This window comes from Branchiostoma lanceolatum, chromosome 2, assembly GCF_035083965.1.
Source record: "Branchiostoma lanceolatum isolate klBraLanc5 chromosome 2, klBraLanc5.hap2, whole genome shotgun sequence".
Taxonomy (NCBI): domain Eukaryota; kingdom Metazoa; phylum Chordata; class Leptocardii; order Amphioxiformes; family Branchiostomatidae; genus Branchiostoma; species Branchiostoma lanceolatum.
This window is the reverse complement of record NC_089723.1, coordinates 20,520,844-20,545,504: the sequence shown is the minus strand read 5'-3', so window position 1 is coordinate 20,545,504 and position 24,661 is coordinate 20,520,844. Positions and strand designations below refer to the sequence as shown.

Here is a 24,661-nt window from a genome sequence, read left to right as displayed (position 1 = left end):
GCCAGGGTTATTAACAACAGTCAACCCTGCTACTCGGGCAAAATGTACAATAAAGGTCTTCATTCATTGATGTCGTGAAGCCTTAACGTGACACAGATAATCATACCTACACGGAGCAGATTCTGGTGTTATCATGTACTGTAAACATGATACCAAAAATTAACATTGTACGGTTCTTGGTGGCAAATGTGATTGTTGGCACATCGACAACCAAATCCGTGGTGTGCGTTTTTGGCTCTACAATGCGAAGGGAAATACAAGCTCAGGTAACAGAACCTCTGATTAACGGGTTGACAGATTGTCATGTGGTGGATGCGGAACATGCAGTATTTTGATATGTAATCGAGAGCAGTTGAAGAGAAACACCCATTTCCGGGCCGGCTCCGATGTCTGTTCTTCTGATCTACTGCAAGATGACGATAAGGTGTGCAAAGATTCGAGACACGTTGTTTCGGCTTCCTTTCCCCAAGACAGTGATCGCTAATGAGCTACTTTTGAGCGACCAAAACTGGTTCGATGTGACCCTTGGTTCTATTATTGGAGTATGATGCACGATGTAAGAGTACAATCTAAAAGACAACAAAATACACAAAACATAAAAAGCTTAAGATTCATTATTCATCTATAAAACTAGTTGATGAACATGTCAAATATCTGGTTACTCAGTGGTCGCAGTGGAAAGGGGGCGTTAAAGAGAGTGAAAACACGGTAATGGTTTCTTATTGAAAAATAGAGAGATAGGGAATTTGAAGACCGAAGATCTCACTGCACACGTATAACGTTACAGCGTTTATATACCACATTGGCAATGTTTGGACGAAGCGCATTACCTTGTGTTTGAGTAAAAAAAATCTGTAATGTGATATCTCACCGTGGATATCTCCGTAGTTTCACGGCTTTTGATATAAGGCCATAGCATGCACATTTTATGAATTACATCAGGAGCTCATTAATTTTTGACTGATTTTGAATTGAGAAAAAATTCCACTCCGGAGATGGTAAACATGAAGAGAAAGAACCAAAATAGGAAAATTTGTGGGTGTTGTAGCATTGACTGTAGTTGTAGAAGTGAAGCTAGTGAGGTAGCCATGACTGTAGTTGTGGTTTTGAAGTGTAGTAGCCATCTTAAGTAAGTGATACCAGTCTAACACACTAGTGTTACTTTGTGCAATTCTTGAATACAGGAATAAAAGACTTGTTGGCTGTGATACCACGTTTCGTCGCTTCAATTCTTGCTGTAACATTTATGGCATCTATTTTAAAAATTTAGCCATCATTTTTTTTTCACACATTTTTTTCGCCTCTCGCATTAAATTTGTACTCTAAAGAGGATATCATCCATAAAATTTACCTGCTTTAGCCTAACACACCATTGCGTGCAGTCGTTGAGCTAGGTGTTCCGTGTTCGAGGAGGCTGATCCCTCGAGCGCGAAGAGATATCCACCACACTGATGGGTAAGAGTGGGCACACGCCTCTGTGTGAGTGGATTAAATACTCGACAGCAGTCAACAGTCTACTCTACTCTACTGCATTCCTGCCAAATGTCAGCCGCTCCAGATCCTTCCACCTCATTTAAGGTGCTGAAATGCCATCCAATGGAATATAATATAATATAACATAACTCATATTCTCAAGACGGTGGAACGGCATAGATACACAAGTTTAGGGACCGTCCCTTATATATGTATCATGTTAACTCAATAGTAATGCATTATTTCCGGGCCTGTTTTGTCAAAACGAGTCGAAATGCAAATGTTGGGCCACCCTTAATTCATGAACTTCCAGTACTCACTCACACGGTCACTGACTTCGTCGAGCTCGCTTGGTATCTTCCCATAACTCAACTTCCAGTACTAGTAACATTACAACTTACGCCCACCTATCATTCATGAATGCGCATATTTCAATTGTGCTAATAATGCTCGCGTCCGCCATTCAGCAACCAGCTTAGTCTTGATAGCTGAAAGGGACTTATCATTATCAGAATTTTGCAACCCGACAGTTTGAACTAAGGAATTTCTCGAAAGTCAAATTTTCGACAGGTTTCTTGGTAACAGACAAGCTTCAATCTATCTGGCTTCAGGTGTGCCAAGGTGACAGTCAATCACAGTAAATCACGGGAGTTTTGAATTATAGATAACTTATGTGCTCCTTGAGTGGTTCACAAATCACCTGCTGCGCCTTTCTACCGAGCGTCTCAAGAGACAGTGTCCCGACTTGAGACGGTTGTCCAGACCATGCTTCATGGACAATTTTGAATCCAGCCTGGCCGTCTTTCCCACCGCAGTAGCCTTCTCTACGTCTCTGAGCGAGAAGGCCAGCATACGGAGGAGCCAGCAGCGACGACAGGAGCTGGACATGACGTCGGAGGTGGTGACCGTGAACGTGGGTGGGGTGTTGTACACCACCACCATGGCCACCCTGACCAAGTACCCCGAGTCCCGTCTGGGAGGAATGTTCCTGGCGCCGCAGCTTCTGCAGAAGGACAGCCAGGGCAACTACTTCATCGATCGGGACGGGCAAGTGAGACTCGATTCGAAACAAACAAGATCTCACTGCATGTTTGATGCGAAATATCTTAGTGAATAACAATATTCTTTGTAATGTTACTTCACCTAAATCCGCAGCGTAACAAAAAACCGAGATTTAAGATAAAAAGGGGTATGCAGGGATATATGCTACATGCAACATTAATGATACAGCCAGAAGCGCAAACTTGACAGACAATACAGGTAACTGCCAAAATGTATTCCATCCATGGTGATGTCGACTCAGTGTATCCAGTAATATATCCAGATTCGGATCGTTCATATACAAGGGTTCGCGAATCCGGATCCATCCCGAATCTACAGCTGGATATATCCGGATACGCGAAGCTTTATATGAACAGGGTGTAGTACATGTATATGAACAGGGTGTTTCTCTCCCAGGTCTTCCGGTACATCCTGAACTTCCTGCGGCAGGGCTGGCTGCGGCTTCCCGAGGGCTTCCAGGACATCAGCATCCTACAGGACGAGATCTCGTTCTACGAGATCAACCAGCTGTCAGAGGACATGAAGACCAAGAAGCACAAACCGCTCAAAGTCAAGGTCATGCAATAGACAGGTCAAATCCGGTACACAGTTGGATAAACGTAACGTCAGGGTCATAAATATGGCAAGCTAGCAGGTAATGGCAAATATTGGAAGTTGGAGTATAAGCAAAAGGTTTCAAGCAGAACGCCCAAAGTCAAAGTCATACGATACACAGGTCAAATCCAGGAGAGTTGGATAAACTTCAAAACGTCAGGGTCATAAATATGGCAAGCTAGCGGAGAATGGCAGATATTGGAAGTTAGAGCATAAGCAAAATGTTTCCAGCAAAACGCTCAAAGCAAGGTTAAAAAACCCCTTGCTCAAAGTCAAGGAGTGTTATTTAGCATAAGAAATGCAAAAATTCATCAGGTTGAATGTAAAAAAAAGAGTAGGAAAGTTACATGTAGATATACTAAGAGCAAATGTGGAAATTTATAGCATACATGACATTAAAGTCATAATACCTCCTATAACGTAAGTATAAGGCAATAACGAACATGCAAATGTGCAAATGTAACAATGATTAGCTGTATCAGCTTGTGAAGATAGCCCTGCTCATTTTAGCATGTAGATTAAAAGCTTTGGGTATCAAAATCTGATCACACAAGTTGTGGAAAATACTATCACCTAAAACCAGCTCTTGTTAAAGTAAACCAGAACTTGCGTAAGAAATGTTTATTAACAAACGTTAAAAGGTCATCAAAAGTACACTATGAATCATGTACCATGTTGTATACAATGTGTTATGTTAGCTAACAAATTGTGCATAAACCTTGCTTTAACTAAAAGTTGCAACCAACTAAACATTCACAAAACAATAAAGTGTCATGTTACTACAAGGCTTACAATGAATTGACTATCAATATTATGATTTTCAAACATTGTCATCTGATATCTAATTGATCATAATTCCACACGACAAAAGAAAATATGCATCTAAGAAAAGATATCTAGAATATATACACAATAAGTTGAAGTCTCAAGATTGTACATGTAGTACTATAAGGCATCAGACGAGATCCCTGAAATATGGCGGCATTTCCCGCTTTCCGAGTACACATTTGTTTCGGGACTGTGTGTGACTAATAAAACTAAGCTTAGCCTAATTCCATGTTTATCATTGACTGTACATACTAGACAGAAAGTGGGGTTCGCTTCAGAGCTTGGAAGAAGAGAACTGAAGTTACTGAAGTTTTGGACAGGGAAATTATTAGATTTGCAGTTTTGGCTAAAATTATGCTGTTCACATATACATGTATTATAGGAGTAAAACATTATCTTCAGAAACTGTAATATGTTACCATTCAAAATATATAATTGAATCTGCACATAAAAGTGGTCTGTAAAATGTGGTCAAAACGTGTGAGTGCAATTTGGAGCTTGTGCATGTGCAAGGACTGGAGTGAATATATTCGTAAAACCTGACAAAACAGTAAACTCTGAGGAGATGGGTTGGAGTAAGGCTACCAGACTGAGTGTAAAACTGCACATACTACATTACGAAAATACACCCCCCAACGAGCAAAACCACACATTTGCTAGGAAATTACAAAAGCAGCTCTCTAATCCTCTCAAACACGAGGAGATTGACGCAGGTTTCCCACAGCCTGGAAGTTTTCCTGAAATAACGGCTTCCTCCACAATGCAGTAAAAATGCATAGAGCATACCTGCCAAAAATGGAGCATATCAAAAGTACTTTTACATCTTGAAATTTGATGCTACATACAGTCTGCATAGCCTGACGCCAATACCATAACTATACTCTAGCATAAGAAAATTTCATCTTCAATAATCCGTGGCCTATACAGTAGTAATTCATACTAAAAATAACACGGGTGAACATTGCATGACAGCGCATTTGAATTATGCATTTCAAACCATTTGTAGTTGGAAGTGGTTTTATCCCTCTGGGCTTTACGTAGTGGGACCTCACAGGGTTCCAAAATCTCCTTGTTGGAACTTTATATGTCTTAATTGAGTGTGTAAAAAAAACATACACCACAGTTTGAGTACCGTATTGAAGTTCCTTAATCTTTAGCACTGTGTGGGTGCTATATCTGTATCTGTCATCATCATCGGTCTTCTACCATCTAGCTGGTATAAATGCCCTTTGGCATAGCAAACCAGCTTGTATCAACGAATGTGTTTGCTGTGAAGTTAGAAGTTGAAGGGTATAGAGTAGACAAAAGAATAAGAAATGTAGAAATCTACATTTAGCTAAATGGAAAAATCACATAGAATAACACAACTACCTTCTGGATATCTATCGAGGCTGATTGTGCTGTTTGCATCCTGTGATCTGGAGAGGTTTTACCTCTTCGCTTGAAAAGGCTTAGATAGATGCATTTCTCAAAATCAGATTACAGTCCAAGAAAACATGCAATAGTAACGACATCATATCAAAACCACAGAAATGCTGCCTGCAGCACAACAACTGTGAATCCATGTGCACAGACTCTGTCTACCTCATGATGGGTGTGATTTTGACACACTAAAGAATTTCCATACATGTACATGTATGTTTCCCATTGTATCTTATCAAGGGATGTTGGAGCCAATGTCTTATATCTAACCGGAACAATATATTGAGTGAATAATACAAAAAGCAAAGAAAATTCACTTCAAGTACATTTGTAAATAACCCCAAGAAAACGTGTTAGGAAGACAGGACGAAATAAAACCTAAATACTAGTATATACAATACATGATTCTCTAACAATTCTTTTTTCGTTAGTCAAATACAAACATTATAAGATTATTAAAGATGTATGCTTCATTCTCGATCTTCTTCACAACTTAACTCATAGCTACCAGACATTTACCTTAAAAGCTTTTAAAATTCAAACATTAAAAATCCTGGTCTTCAAGGACAAATCATACGACTATATATAGGAAACATGAAATGCAACAAGTTTGCTAACTATAGACGGAAAACACATAAATGTAACACAATACCTATAACATAACATGATCTGTCGACATACATGTTTTAAAATCTTCTATCAAATTGTCTTACAAATTATTCAACAACCTAGAATTCAATCAAGATGTTTACTCTACCTAGCTATCTTCTATATTGCAAAAGGCATTTAATGGATTGACCAAGCAGGAAGACTCGGTATGTCTGGTCAGACTTTCTGTACATAGTTGCCGGGAAATAGTCCCTCCTTTCCTCGTATCCTTCCACGCCACCAACCTGAGCCATCTGTACAAAACAACAGAATTTCAAGGTTTGTTTGTTCGTTCAGACCATTGCAGTGCCTAGTGATACATACATTGCATTGTAGGGCAACAAGTTTCCTTGCTGTTTCAGTAGCAGGGTATATTTCTAGAGGCATTTAATGTCCCTTCCGAAAGACCTGTGCAGCCCCAACCGAGATGCCATTCCCAGGATCAAACAGGGGACTCCCAGTTACCAACTAATTGGAACGAGGAGCTCAAATCAGTTGAGCTACAGGAACATTTTGTAAAAAGCAGCATAGCATAGTCACCTTCATTCACAATCTCAATGACATCGTCAGCATTGAAGCTCAGCTCGTCAGTGTCCTGTGCGTCGTAAGCCCACAATGCTTTGCACTGGGGTAGGGACGGCTTGGGTTTCGGTTTGGGCTTGGGCTTGTTGGGGGCGATGTTGGGCCTCACTTTGGTCTCGATACTTTGCCTGTGGACACTGTACAAACAATATAGCCATTATTATTATAGGGAGCAGGTATCTCATAATTTATCTCTGTATGAAAGAAAGCTTAGGGCATACATGTACATTTCCATGCACATGCGAAAAGTAAATAACATGGCAACATTCAATCTGATGCAAGATTGCAAAAAAATATTCCTTGTTTTGCAATTATAGTACATGTATCATGACATATTTTCACCAGAGTCTATGAAAATAACAGAAATTTTTGTGTGATATATGTATCTGGGTGCTTTATTACAAATTGCATTCACTTTTAAACAATAGGGAATGATGGCATTTTCCTGCTGAATGTATTCTTACAACATACATGTATATCAACATATTGCAAACAAGCCTCCTGAGGTAGATTTAGACCTTTTGTTGAGAAACAAAACCTGAATGTCTTTCATTGTAGGTCATTCATGATTACTATTTCTGAAAATAAAAGAGGATTTGGGAAATTCATCCATATCAAATAAAGCTGCCCTAAACCATAGGATGATGAGGAGATAATCCACTGAACAACACAATAAGGAATCATCCCTGTGGTTCTCCAATTACCGACGGTTTGAATAATTAAAAATATTAGAATTTCAATCTGCTTTTAGGAGATGAGCTGCCAACAAAGTATGTCATAATCTACTCTGTAGGAATAATTAATTGTCATGATTAAAAAAAGCTTTGTTTTGAAACTCTGCAACCAGGTCTTGGTGAAGCGAACTTACAACTTTGTAAAATACCCAGATATTAACCTTTCCTATCCCAAGCATGCTGTTATGCTTTTTAGGTCTCCAGAAAAGCTATATTAGCTGATAGTACTGTACAATGTTTGCTGCCTCAAGAGGGGCTCGCATTCTTGCAGACTAACAGTACTGATCTTTCTAATTGTTGCAATGTACGAACATTACTATCATGCAAATTCCTGGGCTTCAGGATGTGTGAAAGTTGGGCCTACTTTTGGTGGAGATTTCCAATCTAAGTACTAAGTAACTTTAAAATTTAAGGTAGATACATGTAGGTAGGTTTAGGTAGTTGCAGAGCCTTTAGAGCCTTTCTGAGGCCGTAGGAGCAGTAGGTTGTTATCTACTGTGTCTAGGGCATGGTATAGGAAGGCAGGGCCCATCCCTCTCCTTCCACCGCCTTTTACCTCCCCAACTGAAGTCAGGTACTACCCATTTTTACACCAGGGTGGAGTGAGGAAAATTGTCTATAGTGCCTTTCCCAAGGGCACAACATTGGTGGCATGTCAGGGGATTTGAACCCAGGACCGTTGATTTCTGGGCCAAATACCCTAACTGTCATGCCAACATACTCCATACTTATAGATAATGATTGTGATGTTTAGAAATCTTATGGACCCAAGGCACCAATGTCGTTCTGGTGGGAGTTCACTTCTTCTAGTGGTACAGTACTGTAATTCTTGATTTCTTAACGGTAACTTAATCGTATATATTAGTTACTTTAACAGTCACTAGTCTACCGCTAAAATTACGTCATCACAAATATTTGATCACTAACATTTGAGACAGTGATGTTTGTTCCCACCGTTAAAATTAAATGCAGTGAACTACTCCCTTTCCCCCCAACCGCTAAAATTACCAGCCACAATATTCAATGGATTTACAATTACAGTACATGTAGTTCCTGTGCTTACCCTGCCTGTCCCGCCTCAGGAGTTTTTCTGAGGAACTCGTCCAGTTCCTTAGACTTGGAGGCCTGCCGTGCCATTTTCTGTGCGCCGACCGCCGGCATCCTGGGGTGTTCTCCGGACATGGTCCTGGTCCTCTGGAAGCGAGCCTGCCTGGCCTTGATGTCCGAGCCTGGCACCGCTCCATTCTGGATGTGGCCCACTAAAATTAATGTGAAAGAACATCATTGTAATTGTTAATTTAACCACAATGAAAGAATCAAAATTGTTTTCAGATGTCATCACGACTTACCCGAATTTTCCCACATTCACTGACAGACAGAAAGTCCCTTTGCTCTTAAAATCACAGAACCCACAGATTATACTGCAAATGCAGAAATGTTCGCGGTGGTTTTATGTTCTTGGTTTTCGCGGCGACTGTTAAAGCCACCGCAAACATTTTTGTCCAATAATGTAGCAGTATGTAATTATGGTGTTGCCGAGAACGTAAAACCACCACAAACACTCCATTTTCGCCTTAGCGCGAAATAAAAACCATGCCAACTTAAATGCATTTACAGTAATAGAAAATGTGGGATTTTTGTCTTCCTCTCAGTTGAAGTTATAACCCAACCTGTCTAAATATAGCCAACACAAGTATCTGTTTAGTCTTTTGTTTTGATAATGTCAATTAACTGTCCATTGTCACATGATCTAGTATATCCCTTATGTTTCTGCCATGAACTTGCAATTAGCCTTCAGGCATGAACTTGCAAAATAAACATTTTTTACTATCATTAGTCACAATAACTGTGACAAAAAAGAATTGCATGAAAAGCAAAATGAAGTTCTTTTCAGAGAAAATAAGTTTCATACTTGGAGGGGGCGGCGCAGACACCGTTGGTGGGGGTGGCGCTCTCCCCATGGGCGGTGGGAACCTACCACTTGTCGGTAGGGGTGCTTGGGGTCTACCACTGGTGGGGAGGGGTGCTGGTGGTCTACCACTTGTCGGCAGGGGTGCTGGCGGTCTGCCGCTATTGGGGAGTGGCATCTGCGGCCTGCCAGGCATGTGTGAGGGTGCCGGCGCTCTCCCGGCCATGTGTGACGGCGCCGGCGCTGGCGCTCTCCGTGCAGGGTGACCACCTCGTGTGCCTTGTGCAACCTGTCGCACTCCAGGTCCTGTCAGGAGAACACATAATAGGAGCATTCAAAACACAACAAGAAGAACGAAAAAAAATGTAACTATGCATGGAAATATACTTGCAATAAATAAGGTAATAATACACAGTCAAGTACCTCAAATATAATAAATCTTTTTCAAAACTTGAATGTGATAATAATTGCAAGGTGCAGCAAAAGTCATAATGATTAAAACACAGCTTTTGGCTCTTAACATTCAAAAGAAAAACGTTCAACACTTGTCCCACCTTCATGTTAACCTTTAGCACTCTGAAGTAGCCTTTTGGCATCTAGTTCCCTATTGGCAGAGTTAGGCAGTAGGAAGGAGGTTAATACAAATGTAAGTGGCACTCACGTGAGCTCTTGGGTAGCCCAGCCCCTATGGACACGCTCAGGACTTTGCTGGAGGCCTTCAGAGCTGGCTGGTCTCCTGTCCCGGAGCTGAAGTTGATGTGTCTCTTCCCTCCTCCTCCCCAACCTTCCTTCTTGATGGCAAACTCGATCCTGAACAACACAAGTGAGTTCAGTCGTTAAGCTCTGAATAGAGTAAAACTCTCTGAAGTGTACCAGGATGTACATGTATGTACACAAAGCTCAAGGTAGTCTGGTTGCTGCAGCCATTTTAGGTGAATAAGGCAAAATTTAGAGACTCTTATATCATAAATTCATAGATACCAGAATACTGTACACAAGACGACCTGGACAGATTCAACATGTTCTGTATTGTTCTGGTCTGGAATATAGTGTGGTGACTTGAGAAAATTATAAGATACATACAGTGGATTCATTCACCACTCATGGTATGTGTAAAAAAGCAAATAAAACAGTATTTTCTGGTCTAAGAAACGTCTAGACAGGAAATAGCACTGCAACTTCCTTGTCACTCATTTTTCTGGTATAGAAAGCTTCTAGACAGAAAAAAGCACTACAAATTCTTCTTGTCACTCACGAGTTGCTGAAGTTGATGGGGAGTTTCCTGGCACAGATTTTCTCAAACTTCTCAGCCAGGATCATGAGGAACTCAGTTTTGAAGACCGACTCTAGGAGACTGTCATAGTCATCCTGGATGTGCAGCACAAAGAACGAATCCTGCAGGGGACTGAAAACAAACAAACAAACAAGCAACCTGTAAACAACTGACTTTTGAGTATTGTCCTTGAATAGCATATGTAAATCTATATCACACAAATAGTAAATAGATCTGCATGCATGGCATATCAACTCCGTATCTATAAAATAATAAAAACAACCGACATGACAAAACCGACATGCTTGAAAATGTCTGCTGGACTCTGTAAGGTGCTCAATGGGGTATTTCTTTAATTTTGTCAACTCTTGGACCTTACCTTAAAGACACTGATGTGATCGTCTCAAGGCCCAGTTTCCTTTTGATGACCTCCTTCTGCTGCCCTTTCTCTGGACCCTTCTTCACCTGTAAGGTACAGTCAGACATGAGATGTGGTAAAGGGAGTAAGATCTAAAAAGTTTACACAAATTTTTACAGTCAACTGTATTCATTATCTTTCATATCAAAGCTAGGGAAGTGAGCTTACCACTTCTCTTCCAATCAGGTACAGGTACTTAGCTGACAGCAGCATGTCTCGCTTGGCAGGCTGTAGTACAATATGACATGGTGAAGAAAAAAAACAGTCAAACCCTCCTGACGTCATTGATGAAGCAAAAACACATTTCTGGCACAAACTGTGTGTATTCTATTTTCAAATACAAGATTAGAAGTAATAATCATGCATTGGTCATAATATCCATTTAGTGACTGATACAGAAATTGTATACAAATGTACTAAGGAAAGGTTAATACTTTGAGACTTGCGAGTTCTTTCATTTCCTATTGTGTAACTGTACTGACACATAACCTATTATCATGTCTTTCATCTGACAAGGTAGGAACATCCATACTGACTCACCTTGAATCTCCTGTCATACTTGTTGACAGTGTCAGAAAATTCTATCCTTTCTCTTTTGGCTGGAAAACAAAAAGATCTATCATGAGTTCCACGTACATGTCTTGAAAAGTTTATAAGAGCAAAATATAGAGTGTTAGATCAAACCATCAGTATGCTAACTTAGTATACATGTAGGTCAAATCATGAAGTGCATTATATTTAATTGTTTTTATTGTACACTTCATTTGTGAATGCCCTCATTGAAAGAAATAGGCTTTTCAAACAGTTTCCACAATTTCCCACAGCTTCCACCATCTAGAAAACCTTAGAAAAACATTCATATCAAAATCCAAAAACCTACATATGATAGAAACCTGGGACATTTCATTAGCCACTTCCTTCAAAGTAGGAGTCAACCCCCCCAGTGATGTACATTGTATGTACATTAGATACAATAGTTCTATAGTCTGGATATTGTGATACATTTTCATACGTCAGTGCATCTGTTTGTTCCCTTGCAATTAGCCCTCGAGCATGAGTTAACAAATGAATAGATAATTGTTTGTATGCACATATTGCATTTCTAGTCATAACCAGACCAAACACAGTGTGAGAATTCCCCAGCCAGCTGACTCACCTAGCAATGCCCTGAGCGCAGGTTTGTTCTCCAGACCGATGTAGTCGCCAGCAAAGTTCCTGTTGAGGCTGAACCTGCGGCGCTCCTTCTGGTTGTACAACAGATCAGCAGCTGAGCAAGAAGAGGAAGATTTGAGGATTTGGTAGTAATGTTTTTTAAGGTACAAGGCAACTTTCCCCACGTAGTTTAAGAAAATGTTTTGAATTGGCTAATATCTTTTACAAACAAAAACACAATCCTACTATCATACATGTAATACATACTAACAACAGAAGAAAAATTTGACAAACCAGGACACCCTGATGCAGTACTTTTGAAAAAACATCTTAGATTGGTTTTAGGTTCTCAAAACTGATGCAAACTTTTGATACCTCAGTAACACAGGGGACTAGTTGACTATAGCTATAGTCTTCATTCAGAAGATACTCCTTATAAGAAACTGACAGAAGCAGGTGGCTCCATGATATACCTTGTTCCTTCATCTGCTGAGCCTTCTTGCGAGCGATGTACTTCCTGAAGCCAGTCTGGATGACTCGAGCGTAGCCATCAAACTTTCTCTCCCTCAACTCCTCCAAAAGGAACAACTACACAGGGCACACAACAGGTTCAATTTTTTAGAACTTATTTGAAATACAAAATCTAAAACAATATCCCTCATACTGCAAATTATATTCAATTTTCATGAATTCTGTAAGGATCATATAAAATATGTTTCTTAGCAGTGGACCTTATGAATTCCGTAAGAATTGTATGTATTCCGTAAAGATCGTATGAATACTGAGGATATGAATCTCTTCTACAGACGTACAGATTCAGGGTTCTTGATGAAGACTTTAGTGTGTCCGAGCTGGTACTGGTCAGACTCCATGTTGACAGACCGCATGAGATGGTGGATGCCCTGCTGAGGGGGGCCGCGCCACTGGGGCCACGTCTCAGGGGTCAGAATGGCGTATCTGTGGGACAACAGGATACAAAAGCAAACAAAATAAACAGCAGTACTGTACAATATTACTACAACATTGATATCAAAACTGATATAAAAATACCAAACTTTGTGTAACCTCTAGGATTCTTAACCTCCCCCCCTAAAAAAATAGTGGCCTTAAATGAAGAAAGATCGGAAGGTGTTATGGTTCTGTATCTGTAACTATGTACTAGCTGGTACAACTGCCCTTTGGGCTTTGCAGGCATGCAGAGTGGCAGCAGCTGGTTATATTACACTGAATGACCTGTCACACCTACCTTTGTAACCTTTGCACATCTGCAAGGGTTGTCTTAAGAAATCTAGACCACACTAAGTGAGGATGCTCCTACTGTACTTGATGGCAACTTTGGTACCTGAATGCATGACTATTTCATAATCTTGTCTAAGCTGGTATTAGTAGTAACTGTTGGTACATCTACTAGTTTATTAGTCATTTTGTACATCATGCATAATAGATACATGGTCAGTCTTACCTCCTGAGGAACTTGTCAAACTCCCTCCTGTAGGCAAACCCTGCCCGTCTCACACGGATGTTCTCCTTCAGACCCAGGTATTCCACCTGGTGCTTCACTCTGCAGACAGAAACATAGCAAGGAATTCATCAAAAGCAAAGTGAAAGATGAAAAACACTGTAAAACAGTTGACCCAAAAAGCAAGAAAATTCCTTTTTTTAACATTCTTGTCATTGATACTGTTCTCATCATCTTTTACAATGTACATGTAACCTTCAGCATGCTAACTGGCCAGTACAGTTACATGAATGTGGCACTTATAGCATGTAATAACGACACACTGCAAGTCTAGATCATACCGACAACATCCATATTTGCACACACATCGTACCTGCAGGGTGACTTCAGTGTGAGAAAATCCTGGCAAGTCAACATACCAGATATTAGTGATATCTCTAAACCTGCTCTCCAAAGGCTAACTGCGGCGAGAGATACACAAGGCTGCACACAAATCTCTATTTTCATGACTGCATTTTGTACCTTGTCCTCCCAATGACCTAGACAGGTGGAGGAACGTAAGGACTGGAGAGGAGAAGTTACCTGCTGTCCTCCCAGTCCTTGGGTTTCTTGGTCTCGTTAGGTTTGATACACCTGATGTAGTGGGGCACACATTTCTTCAGGGACTCCACCAGCTTGTTGGCTTGATTCTGCAGAAGGAGAGAGACAATGCTGAAGGTTGGTAAACCAATAAAAGAATTAAACTAATCATCGTGACAACTTGTAACTATAAATCAAAGTGGAACTGAACTACGGTATTCCAGACAACAGGATTGTGTAGCCACATGTTCTAGGTTATCTGACCTTGATCTTGTAGCTTGCCGTGGTGGGACGTCCCCTGCCGCCAGTGACATCAGGAAACAACGCCGCCATGAAACCACTGCAGGGGTTTGACAAAAACACATTTAATTAGTTTTACAGGTACATCCTGGGAATTTGTCGGCATCAGCAAAAAATGCCACCAAAATGAATGGGAAGCCATACACAGGCAGCATAAACCGAAGCCAAAGCAGAAGATAAAATAGACTATGCAATACTGTCACACTTATATCCAACTTAGTCTTAGACCTAGTCTGCAGATGTCTTGTGGACTTTTGCAATATCTCTCCACTTTCTTGACCAAATAACTTCTGAAACTCATCTACATGTACATCACTGGAGAGGATAACTAATGATATATCTTCATGTGATTGGTATGAATTATCCTAATTGGGGCTGCTGATTTGCAGAGAGTTTTTCGTACTCTCCAAGCAGAAGTTTGGCTCTGTCTGCCGTTTTTGACGTGTTCTTAGGCGTTTTTGTCAGGCTTTCTTTTTTGCCCTGTTTTCTTTAAGCCGTTTGCCTTGGCGACATTAAAAAAAGGGACAAAAAAGGAAGCCTGACATTAATGCCTAAAAACACATCAAAAACCAGCCGGAGCCAAACCTCTGCTTGGAGGGTATACTAAGTTTTTCTACCATGGCTTACTTCTCACTAGACTGCATGAGCTGGATCAGGTCCACATTTAGAACGTCACGGTTCTTGTCACAAAACCCGTCAGCATCGTAGGTCACCTGAGAAGCCAAATTACAGACAGTGAGTTAGTTGACTTTTAACGTGTCATAATATAGCCACCTGTGAATTGTGGTAACATCTAAAACTATTTCCCTATTCTAGTTACATGTAGTTTGCTTCAAATTTGCTATATCAATTTACAGTGGTGTCTACCAAGTACCAACTGAAGGTGAGTTTAAAAGCATATATTGCATATCTTTCAGCTCTCTTAGTGTACAAAATAAATTAAACTCCAATTTTCTGGGAGATGTATGTCAGATTAGCTTTTATCTTGCGTCTCCAAGTTACAAACTAACTGGATCCTGTGAGAGTGCTACCAGTTGAGCCTCCGGGACGTCCCCTTCATACATGCACTACAAAAATGTCTCTCCCTTAGGCCTAAAAGATGATGAAAGGAGAATATTGTAACAAGCCCACCTTCCCTGCATAGTGGTGTATGACGAAGCCTGTGTTGAAGCCGTTGTAGTGCTGGTGTGTTCCCACCGAGGCCTGGAGCTTCTGCAGCAACTTCTCATCCGCACCCTCGCTCACCGCGTGCATGGTGGCGCAGACGTCGTCCAGCACCGCCATGATCATGGGAGGGTTCTGTACAGTCATAAGGACCAAAACGTTAACCAACATGGTCACAGTCTGTATCTGTGTAGCCGGTATAAATGCCCTTCGGTGTAAAACACCAGCTTCTGTATCTGTATTAGCTGGTATAACTGCCCTTTGGCATAACACACCAGCTTTGCAGGAACGTGGAATGGCAGCAGCTGACACTGAATAACTTCTCACACCTAACCTTTGCACATCTAGCTGTTGAAAGCTATCTAATGTGGATCATAATACTGGTCACTTTGAACTTCAACGGTCATTCTAAGGGCAAAATGACAGATGTACAAAATCCCTTATATCAAGGTATCCTGAGTATTTTTGTTACAGATTTAAAATTGTTTAATTTTCAAATCAAGGGTGACTAATTTTACCCTGTAGAGCACAACAGCTGCTTCCAAAAGGCCATTAGAAACAAGCCTTGTTTAAATGTAGTATGTGTAGTACACAAAGAATTCTATTTGGTCGGTTCTCATTAGCAGGCAGATTGAATGGCTGCATAGTGGCCAGCCCAGCATCTGGCCTGCCCATGTGGGAAGGGGCCGTAAAAGCTCTGGACAGCGGAGTTCATGTTACACAAACTAGGTTCTCATAAACTTCATGCTTTTGTCAATGTGTGTACCGGTAATTCTTTTATGACTGTGGTTTTGTGCTCATTGATCAAGTATTTATCCACCTTTTCTTATGTGAGGAAAGGTTTCAGATCAACAGGTTGAATTTCTTTTCTCATTCTCATGAAATAAAGCACTTTTATTGCTAGCATTATCCCCTGTACGTCATTCAAACTTAAGCCTTTCAGCTTAAAATTATCCTCTCTATTACTGCTTGAGAAGTAGGGCTTAGGACCAAAATCTGGATAAGTCTACTTAATGTGCTTTTCTTCATAGCATCTGTGGTTAATAAGCAGGAAGGGATTTTCAGGTGTTTATAAGTCACAACAAGGAGGTTATTATAGCCTATAACCTCCTTGGTCACAAAAAATCCCTTTTACAGCTGCTTATCTTTCCACAGAAAATAAACAAAAAGGATTTTGTGGATTATCTGGTTATTCCCAATGGTCCAACAGACAAGTGGAAATTGCATAGAATAGTGAGATCCTGAAGTAACAAATTTTTTTAATATGCAAAAATAAACTTTTAGCTCAATTCACAGGATTGAGATTTTTTATAATGTATTTGATAGTTAAAAATGCAAAACAAGATAGTGTGACAGTCAAATCAACCGTAATGCAAGACTTCACTCTGGGCAAAGAGAAATTCACCTTGCTCTCGATCAGGTCACACACAATCTTGTTATTGAAGTAATCAATCGGAGTCCACTTGATCCCCTCTTGCACATACTCTTCCTGAAACAGGAGTAAAGTCATCTTCAGAACACTAAGCCTTTGAATGTTGTCTATGGAGAATAATTCTTCACACAAAACTACATCGTATTTCAATTCCATATTAAAAGTCAGTTGGATATTGGAACATAGTCCAGCACAGCACAATGACTCTCGTCCCATAGCAAGTTTTATAACATGCAAAAATCATGTCTAGATTAAAACTAATTTCTATCTAACATGTTTGGAAGATAACTTTAGGAGTCTGACACAAACAGAGAGCCGAAGCATGCAGTTCAGATAAACCTCACTAGGAGGCGCTATTACATAGTACATTACCTGCTCAGCCTTCAGAGTCAGCTCAATGAAGATCTGCTGCAGCTTCTCATTGACAAAGTTGATGCAGAACTGCTCAAATCCATTTCTCTGCAAGTAGAAATTATTGCTCAATGTGTGAAGAAAGACTGACTGGTAGTACACACACATCATTAACCGTTGTTTATGTTGGAACTAGTAAACAATCATGTTACACCATAATACAAATCATAATACATGTACTGTACAAGTAGTACAATGTATTGTGGTCTTAGAATTGAATAGTAAACCAAACCTGGAAGATCTCAAAGCCGTAAATGTCCAACACTCCTATCACTAACTCCTCGTAGTCTTTCTGCATAGCTCCATTGATAGCCTGGCGACAAAGTCAACAACAAAACATTATCATCAAGAAAGTGGAAAAAAAACCTTTTCCAATTGTGACCGAAGCATAACACTAACAGAGGGTCTTCACTTACCGCCACAAGGAAGTCGAAGACTCGTGAATGCAGCGTTTTGGCCAGGGCGTCCCTTGCATAGTTGGCCTGCTCCACGTTCAGCGTGACGTTGACGGACTCCGACCTGCCTCCCCACTTGCTGTCCATCACCCTGCTGGTCAGCTTGAGCCGCAGGGCCTCCGGGTCAACACTGAGGAGGTAGGCAGGGAAGGCCAGGACTGGAGGGCAGTGGGGGTGGCATTGTGAGAGGTTAGTATTCATTTTAAAAAAAGGGACAGTTACAGACTGTATCTCAACCAGTTTAGCTCACTGAAGAGCTATTCTTCCACTACTTATGACCGAGAAGACAGACGCTATACAGTATTTACAGTTTCATTGGACCAGAGAATTTACCCTTGCTCTTTTCAATGTCAGGAGAGCGACACAGCTGGGATTCAAACTCACGGCTTCTTGGTCTAGTGGCAGGGTCACTAACCACTGGACTATGCATGCTACTTCTTGCAAAGCTCATGACAGAGAAAGCATTACTGCTATACTGTATTTACAGGTACAATTTATGAGAAAAATTCAAATTGCTTGTTTCAACATGCACAATGAACAGTGGACAATCAGTGATTCAAACTAGTATTGTGTGCACTATCCCTATGCAAATATGTTACTGGTACTTAACTGTTAAAGGTGGCAGACAGAACATGCACTAAACAGAGTTCTGGGTATCATCTGACTCACATTCATCATTCTCCACAGCAGCGTAGTTGCCCTCCTCCCTGAACTGGATGTTGCCGAGATGCAGCACTCCTGCCACTAGCATCAGCACATGGTCCTGGTCCTCAGGGGAGATGCCAATCACATCCATCGCATTCTGACAACATGGAACGAAGAAAAGTCAAACCCAATCACACTCACTATACATACAAAAAATAAATCAAACCCATATAATTATGTTAAATCCGCCGGGTTACATAAATCTGCCACTTTGAAAAAGTTTGGACGCCTCTTTTAGGGTGGCGGAATTATGTACCTTTGTGCAATTATTTCAGTAGATGTTATGTTAAGACAATGCAAACTTCAATTTTGGACTTCAATCCCTTGCCTAGGTCTTAACCTTTGACAGAAAAGTTGGATAATTGTCATTAAATAAAAACTATAATTGAATTATACAAACGATACGCATTGAAATGGAGAATAAATTGTTTTTCAAAGGATACATGTACATGTGTGGGGGGTGTCCTTTACTGCATATCACATTAGAGCAAACAAAACAAAAAATACAAAAATCTGATTTTAGACCTTAACATTACATGTACATTGATTGCTCCTCAAAGTTTCTTATTCATAACATGTAAGATGAAATAATGCGATAATAATATATACTAATATCTGGAGAAGTTGAACATACCATAGTATCCTGGAACTCTTGTCTGTCATCTGTACCGTCTACCTTGTAAGCACCGCTCTGGTTCAGGTAGTAGTAGTACTCTGGGTCAGTCAGTCCTAGTTGTTCTATGGCAAAAAAAGGACATCGAAACACAGATGAAATAGGCTTACATATACCTCCAATGCAAATGTAAATACCACATTCAACAATTTGTCCAAAATGACAAATTTTTGTGCCCCAAGTAGTTCCGCTTTCTGCAAATACATTAGCCTTGATGGTGCCACTAAAAAAGCAAAAATGCAAATTACTATGTCCATTGCTACACTACGTACATGTGTGTGTACATTGTTACCTCCAATGCAAAAATAGACATCATATTCATATTCAACAATTTGTCCCAAATGACATATGTTTGTGCTCCAAGCACTTCTGACTTGTACAAATACAATTCCTTCATAGTACATTTGTACCACTAAAATGTGAGCAGTGAAAAGGCTGAATTTTCAGAATTACTATCTGAGTCAATTCCTACATTACAAACATGTGCATGACTTGTACATTGTAAGAGTATAATAATTATGTTGTATGGAAACCATAGTTTTAGTGCACTGTGAGAGCTACAATTATATTTATAGTAAGTTAGTTACATCATATTTAGCTTACAGTCTCCTACATATACAGTTGACTACAATTTGTAGCTGAATACTTACAAGGGTCTGACAGCCAGATTGCTTTCAAATTGGCAACACAGAAAGTGCAACAGAAAATCAGATAATAATGAAGGAAATAATGAAAGATTAAAAAGAGGTTAAAAGAAAGTTAAACTGTCATTATGTAATAAATTATTTGACATCAAAAGAGAATCAAGAAAAAGAAAGAATATGCTGCTTTGATATTCTGCATATAGGACTGGTTATTAGTATATACATATAGCTTGCTATAGTATAAAATGCAAAGTGGGAAGTAAAATTGTGTGATTGAATTGTACTTCAAATGTTCCCCTACCTCTTTGCTCGTTTGTTGCCCCAGCTAGCAGTTGGTAGAATATATGGAAGTTTCTCTCATTTTCATTTTGACCAACAACTCTCGACTGTGGAGGAAAACAACAACAATATCACAACACTGATCTGGTGTGTCACGACAAAATGTCATTTGCATTTCATAATTTTTCCAAGCAACATTTCTGTCAGTTGTCAGATGGCAAAGCAATTTAGTAAAAGGGGTTGACATACTGTAAAAGAATCCTGGTCAGTATTGTATTGAATATAATATTCCTTTTGGGAATGGTGACAACTTTTGCTTGTCTAATTGACTAAATTACTACTTACATGATTCTTCTATACCTCATATTACTAAACATTTCATATACTAGTATATGCACTCCAGGGTTCGAAATAGTAGGTGCATGTGCACCTGTGTGCACCCAAAATTGGAGCTGTGTACCTAATTTTTGACTGTGGGTGCACTGGTGCACCTAGACATTTTTGTACTCTATAGGGTAACGGTTCTCTTGTACACTAGCATTCAGAATATATTTGAAATATAAGTATCAGAAAAAGCAATATTACCTTTTGTTGTACATTGTACTTTATTTGATGTATTGCTTGGTTGAAATTTGAAATCTGGATACAATTACAGATTGAAGTTCTTTAGAGGGGCAGTAGCGACAAACTTATGTTTTGCTGACATTCAATTTTATTTTATGTGGTGCACCCAAAATTTTTTCTGTGCACCTAATTTTTTTGGTTGGGTGCACCAGTGCACCTATTTCCAAAAAAGAATTTCGAGCCCTGCACTCTGTACACTGTGTCTGGAATAAACAATGACAGAGTTAGTTTTTGACGTGTACCAACTTAAATACATGTACAAACATGGTATTGTGAAACGGAAAAGTGTTCTAACCTTTTCTAACAGGAAGTTGGAAATCTTTCCTCCATCAGGCTCTCCTCCCCTGTCAAACTGCATCTCCACATACTTTCCCTGGACAATGAAATAAAATAATAAAAATATAGAAAAGTCGGGCGAGTGAGCAAGAGCTTGATAATGTATCAAGACATATTGTTAGCGTGTGAATGTAGTAATCAAAAGATTGTGTGCGTGCTTTACAGTGCGTACACATGTTTGCACTCATCCATTGTTTTCTTACATGTACATTGTATTATCGTCTTGTACTCTTGTTTGAATAAAGATTAATATACAAAATGGTCTTTGTACCATTCCATCTATGAACTAGGTCTAAGTCAAGTCAAGTGAATGATGTATTTAGATTGTGTTGTGTGTAGATTCTATTTTGTACATTAAATTCACCCTCTTGCTTTTTATGTTCTTTCTCATTGTCCTCCCTGATGGATAACAATTATTGTTGCATCCTCCCCTTACAAATATCAACATGATGGTATTTGTAATACGGCTGTTGAAAAACTTTACAAAAATATTATACTTTTTCTATATCATATTGAATATCAAATAAAAACATAATAAAATGTGTTCATCTGTTCCAAATATGCACATGTAACGTTATCATGTTGATTTACAGACAACTATTGGAAATTTATTCATATGACAGACAAAATGACAGGCTAACTATACATACAATGTACACGGGAGTTCAAAGCATTGTGAAACATTTGCTTAATGAATTATTACAGTTCAACTCATGTAAAGGTATATCACTGGCTGTACTGTTTATCATTAAAACTTCAACACTTCATCTTTTCAGAGTGCCTGGTAGATAGTCTGGAGTCCATCCTATTCTAGCTCCAGTCTGGTTATCTGATCACATCCCTGCCAAATAATCTGCTACTCATTAGAAATAGTCATTTCCATACTTGTGTACAATATATGCGAGAGCTCTGATTGGCTCCAAGTCACACAGTCCCCTGTAACAGCACAGAAAAGGGCAAAAATATTCAAATGGGGATGGGCACCATACAATTTGTCAGGGACAAAATGAAACTAGAGCCACAATAGGATGGATACCAGACTATTTGGTGGAAGCAAAAATTGGCAAAGTACAGTAACTGTAAAGTGCTTAAAAGTAAATGTGCTCGGTCTGGATGTACTCATCATCTAGGCACTTACAAATCTGCTGGAGTTGTTGTTGCGAACCGTCTTGGCATTCCCAAATGCCTCCAGTAAAGGGTTGGACTGGAGAATGATGTCTTTAACATGCTGGGAAAGGGACAGAGAAAACAACAGGTCAGCTCAAGGAAAAACTCTTGGTCGTTTGGCTGTTAGCATTGGAAAGGATTCAACGACATTCCAGTACTTTGTTTCCTAAAATAGCACCTGCTCAGCAGAAGGGCTTTCACTTTAAAACAGCCCTCAGGCTCACTATGGAGTTGTGACTGGAAACATTTATTCATGACATCATGATTTCAGCTGGTAAAAATACTGGTTGCTGCCTGAAAATAACCCCCCCATATATAGCTTTTATAGTATAGATAGCAATAAAAAGTAATATCTAATTGTCCTGATTGCTGTATGAAAATAGTTACATCTGCAGCAAGCATTAAAAACTCTCTGACATATACATGTGTCTGAGAAGAGCAACAAAGATAAGTTAGTGCTTACCTGTACCCTTGCCCCTCCCCCTGAAACCTTGGCTATATAGTTCATGATGTACTTGGCTGCTACTGTTTTCCCTGCTCCACTTTCTCCACTGCAAGGAGAGTTCAAAATCACATTTAGTAGGGACAAATTATGGTGAAGACATGTGTATTGTCATCTGGCAACCTCTTTTGCAGACCTCTTGGAGTGGCAACGTTAACTGTATTTTTTTTGGGAAGTGCTGATTTTCGGTTTTCAACATGGGCTAATGTTCTGTGGCGAAACTATCTCTCCTAGAATTAGAGAACACTAAAGCCCATGTTGAAAATTGCAAATCATCGCTCATGATCTAACTGACCTAGCCACTTATGTGTCGGGTTGAATCAACTTGCTACTTGCTATAGCTATATGATCATCCACAAATGTAAACTTGGTTCAGTTGGTATACAGAATGATAATGAGATGAAAAAATGAAGTATGCCGCTGAGCAAAATCTATGTTCAGCAGTCACTCACACACTATTACTGCACATTTGCAGGCTTTTTTGCTTGACAGAATGGCAAAGACTTGAATGCATACTACAGTAGTACTGTATTGTATACATCTGCATGGTCTCTAACGTACAAACATGAAAGAACAATTATGAAGAAGTGAATTTCATTAACACACCTGATGATTACACAGTGGTTCTCATTGTCGATGAGCATGTTTCTGAACATGTCGTCTGCTAAGGCATAGATGTGGGGAGGATTCTCATAGATAGCCTGGAAAAGAATACATATTTTAGTCATATCATATTATAATCATATTACATGTGTTATTCCATGTATGTTCTACATGCACACTGTTACAGTATCAGAGCAGCCGGGAAATCCACAAATGTGAGGCGTAGGCCTAGGTAAAAAGCTTTTCTCAAATACAGTGAGGTCTTCTCAGTTGGATATTTCTTATCATACCATTCACTCAAAATCATTGCATTGCATAAGATCTCTCCAGACATTGTATGGTTATGCCACAGAGTTTGAATGTAAGGTGTACTCACAGCTCCCTGATATAGTTCTATCTCCCTCTCTGTGAAATAAGGCATCTGTTTAAAGGGGTTGACAGAGATCAGCACAGGACCAATGTAAGTCTGGGATGGGGTGATTAAGGAATTATCAACATGACAACGATGATTGTACTCATTTTCACCCGTCAGTGAGTGAAGTGTGGACACTTGGCACAACGCCAATGGGACAAGTCAGGGGACCTAGGATTCGAACCCAGGACCTCTGGGTTCTGGGACAGACACCCTGCCATTACACCACTGCAACACAACAGGACATTCCAATTCTCAAACTGCAGGCTTCTTGCCCCTATTTCTTTCAAAGGAAATATCTTTCAAGTTTCAGTAAAATTTATTCCATATTTGAACTTTGAAGGATACATAGATGAGGTCGTCCATGAACCTCTTCTTGAGGTTGTCGACAATGGACGACTCGTGGATCTTGGGCAGGAGCGTCATGTCGTCCACCCCGCTCTGCTTGATGTTCATCTTCTGCCAGTGATGGTACGCCTGGAGGAGGATAGGACAGTAGGAGATGCCTTTAGTTAGCATTTAGAAACATCAAAGTGTTTGCCTAAGCATAAAAATATTCTGACCAAGTATTTGATCTATGGAAAGGCTGCTAGAATAGGGCGTCAACCAAGGAGATGGAGGAAGACTCAGAGTATATCTTCAAGGAGAGAGCAGAAGAATTGCAAAACGACTAAAAATGGGAGTTCTTACAATTAAGCAGACTGTCTGAAATGAAAACATTATTGGACATGTTTGAGGGAGGAGGACCTACTAGTAAGTGGGAATACCAGAGTCATAATATTCTACTTCTTCTGCTTAAACGTTACAAGGAGAAGAAGAAG

General features: G+C 39.8%; 2 protein-coding genes across 4 annotated transcripts in view; one reads left to right on the top strand and one right to left on the bottom strand.

Annotated features, from left to right (window-relative positions):
- Nucleotides 1–1,913: 1,913 nt before the first annotated feature.
- On the top strand, nt 1,914–3,655 carry LOC136427843 (BTB/POZ domain-containing protein KCTD21-like). Its single transcript, XM_066417024.1, has 2 exons — nt 1,914–2,524; nt 2,932–3,655. The coding sequence occupies exons 1-2, from the start codon at nt 2,246–2,248 to the stop codon at nt 3,100–3,102; spliced, it is 450 nt and encodes a 149-aa protein (XP_066273121.1). The 5' UTR covers nt 1,914–2,245; the 3' UTR covers nt 3,103–3,655.
- An 80-nt stretch (nt 3,656–3,735) lies between these two features.
- LOC136427842 (unconventional myosin-Ie-like) overlaps nt 3,736–24,661 on the bottom strand; it is a 32,207-nt gene continuing 11,281 nt past the window's right edge. For 2 of the 3 annotated variants that reach the window (XM_066417022.1, XM_066417021.1), the window contains exons 2-31: nt 24,189–24,317; nt 23,805–23,894; nt 23,432–23,526; nt 22,787–22,874; nt 22,295–22,384; nt 21,116–21,193; nt 20,219–20,303; nt 19,235–19,338; nt 18,565–18,697; nt 17,857–18,053; nt 17,673–17,753; nt 17,402–17,488; nt 17,003–17,086; nt 15,565–15,732; nt 15,061–15,146; nt 14,398–14,473; nt 14,137–14,243; nt 13,558–13,656; nt 12,908–13,052; nt 12,569–12,683; nt 12,100–12,210; nt 11,484–11,542; nt 11,112–11,171; nt 10,905–10,990; nt 10,508–10,657; nt 9,914–10,062; nt 9,256–9,558; nt 8,407–8,602; nt 6,568–6,746; nt 3,736–6,281 (exon numbers count right to left, since the gene is read on the bottom strand). In XM_066417022.1, coding sequence (XP_066273119.1) covers nt 6,205–6,281; nt 6,568–6,746; nt 8,407–8,602; nt 9,256–9,558; nt 9,914–10,062; nt 10,508–10,657; nt 10,905–10,990; nt 11,112–11,171; nt 11,484–11,542; nt 12,100–12,210; nt 12,569–12,683; nt 12,908–13,052; nt 13,558–13,656; nt 14,137–14,243; nt 14,398–14,473; nt 15,061–15,146; nt 15,565–15,732; nt 17,003–17,086; nt 17,402–17,488; nt 17,673–17,753; nt 17,857–18,053; nt 18,565–18,697; nt 19,235–19,338; nt 20,219–20,303; nt 21,116–21,193; nt 22,295–22,384; nt 22,787–22,874; nt 23,432–23,526; nt 23,805–23,894; nt 24,189–24,317 — 3,507 coding nt within the window. In that variant the 3' untranslated portion in view covers nt 3,736–6,204. The remainder of the gene's footprint in view (nt 6,282–6,567; nt 6,747–8,406; nt 8,603–9,255; nt 9,559–9,913; nt 10,063–10,507; nt 10,658–10,904; nt 10,991–11,111; nt 11,172–11,483; nt 11,543–12,099; nt 12,211–12,568; nt 12,684–12,907; nt 13,053–13,557; nt 13,657–14,136; nt 14,244–14,397; nt 14,474–15,060; nt 15,147–15,564; nt 15,733–17,002; nt 17,087–17,401; nt 17,489–17,672; nt 17,754–17,856; nt 18,054–18,564; nt 18,698–19,234; nt 19,339–20,218; nt 20,304–21,115; nt 21,194–22,294; nt 22,385–22,786; nt 22,875–23,431; nt 23,527–23,804; nt 23,895–24,188; nt 24,318–24,661) is intronic. The other variant, XM_066417023.1, reaches the window with a different exon arrangement.

Bases quoted from the DNA above. Each gene is read 5' to 3' on its own strand.
- LOC136427843 (XM_066417024.1), top strand. From the start codon at position 2,246: ATGGACAATTTTGAATCCAGCCTGGCCGTCTTTCCCACCGCAGTAGCC. The intron at 2,525-2,931 runs GTGAGACTCGAT...TTTCTCTCCCAG, and splicing joins TCATCGATCGGGACGGGCAA to GTCTTCCGGTACATCCTGAA.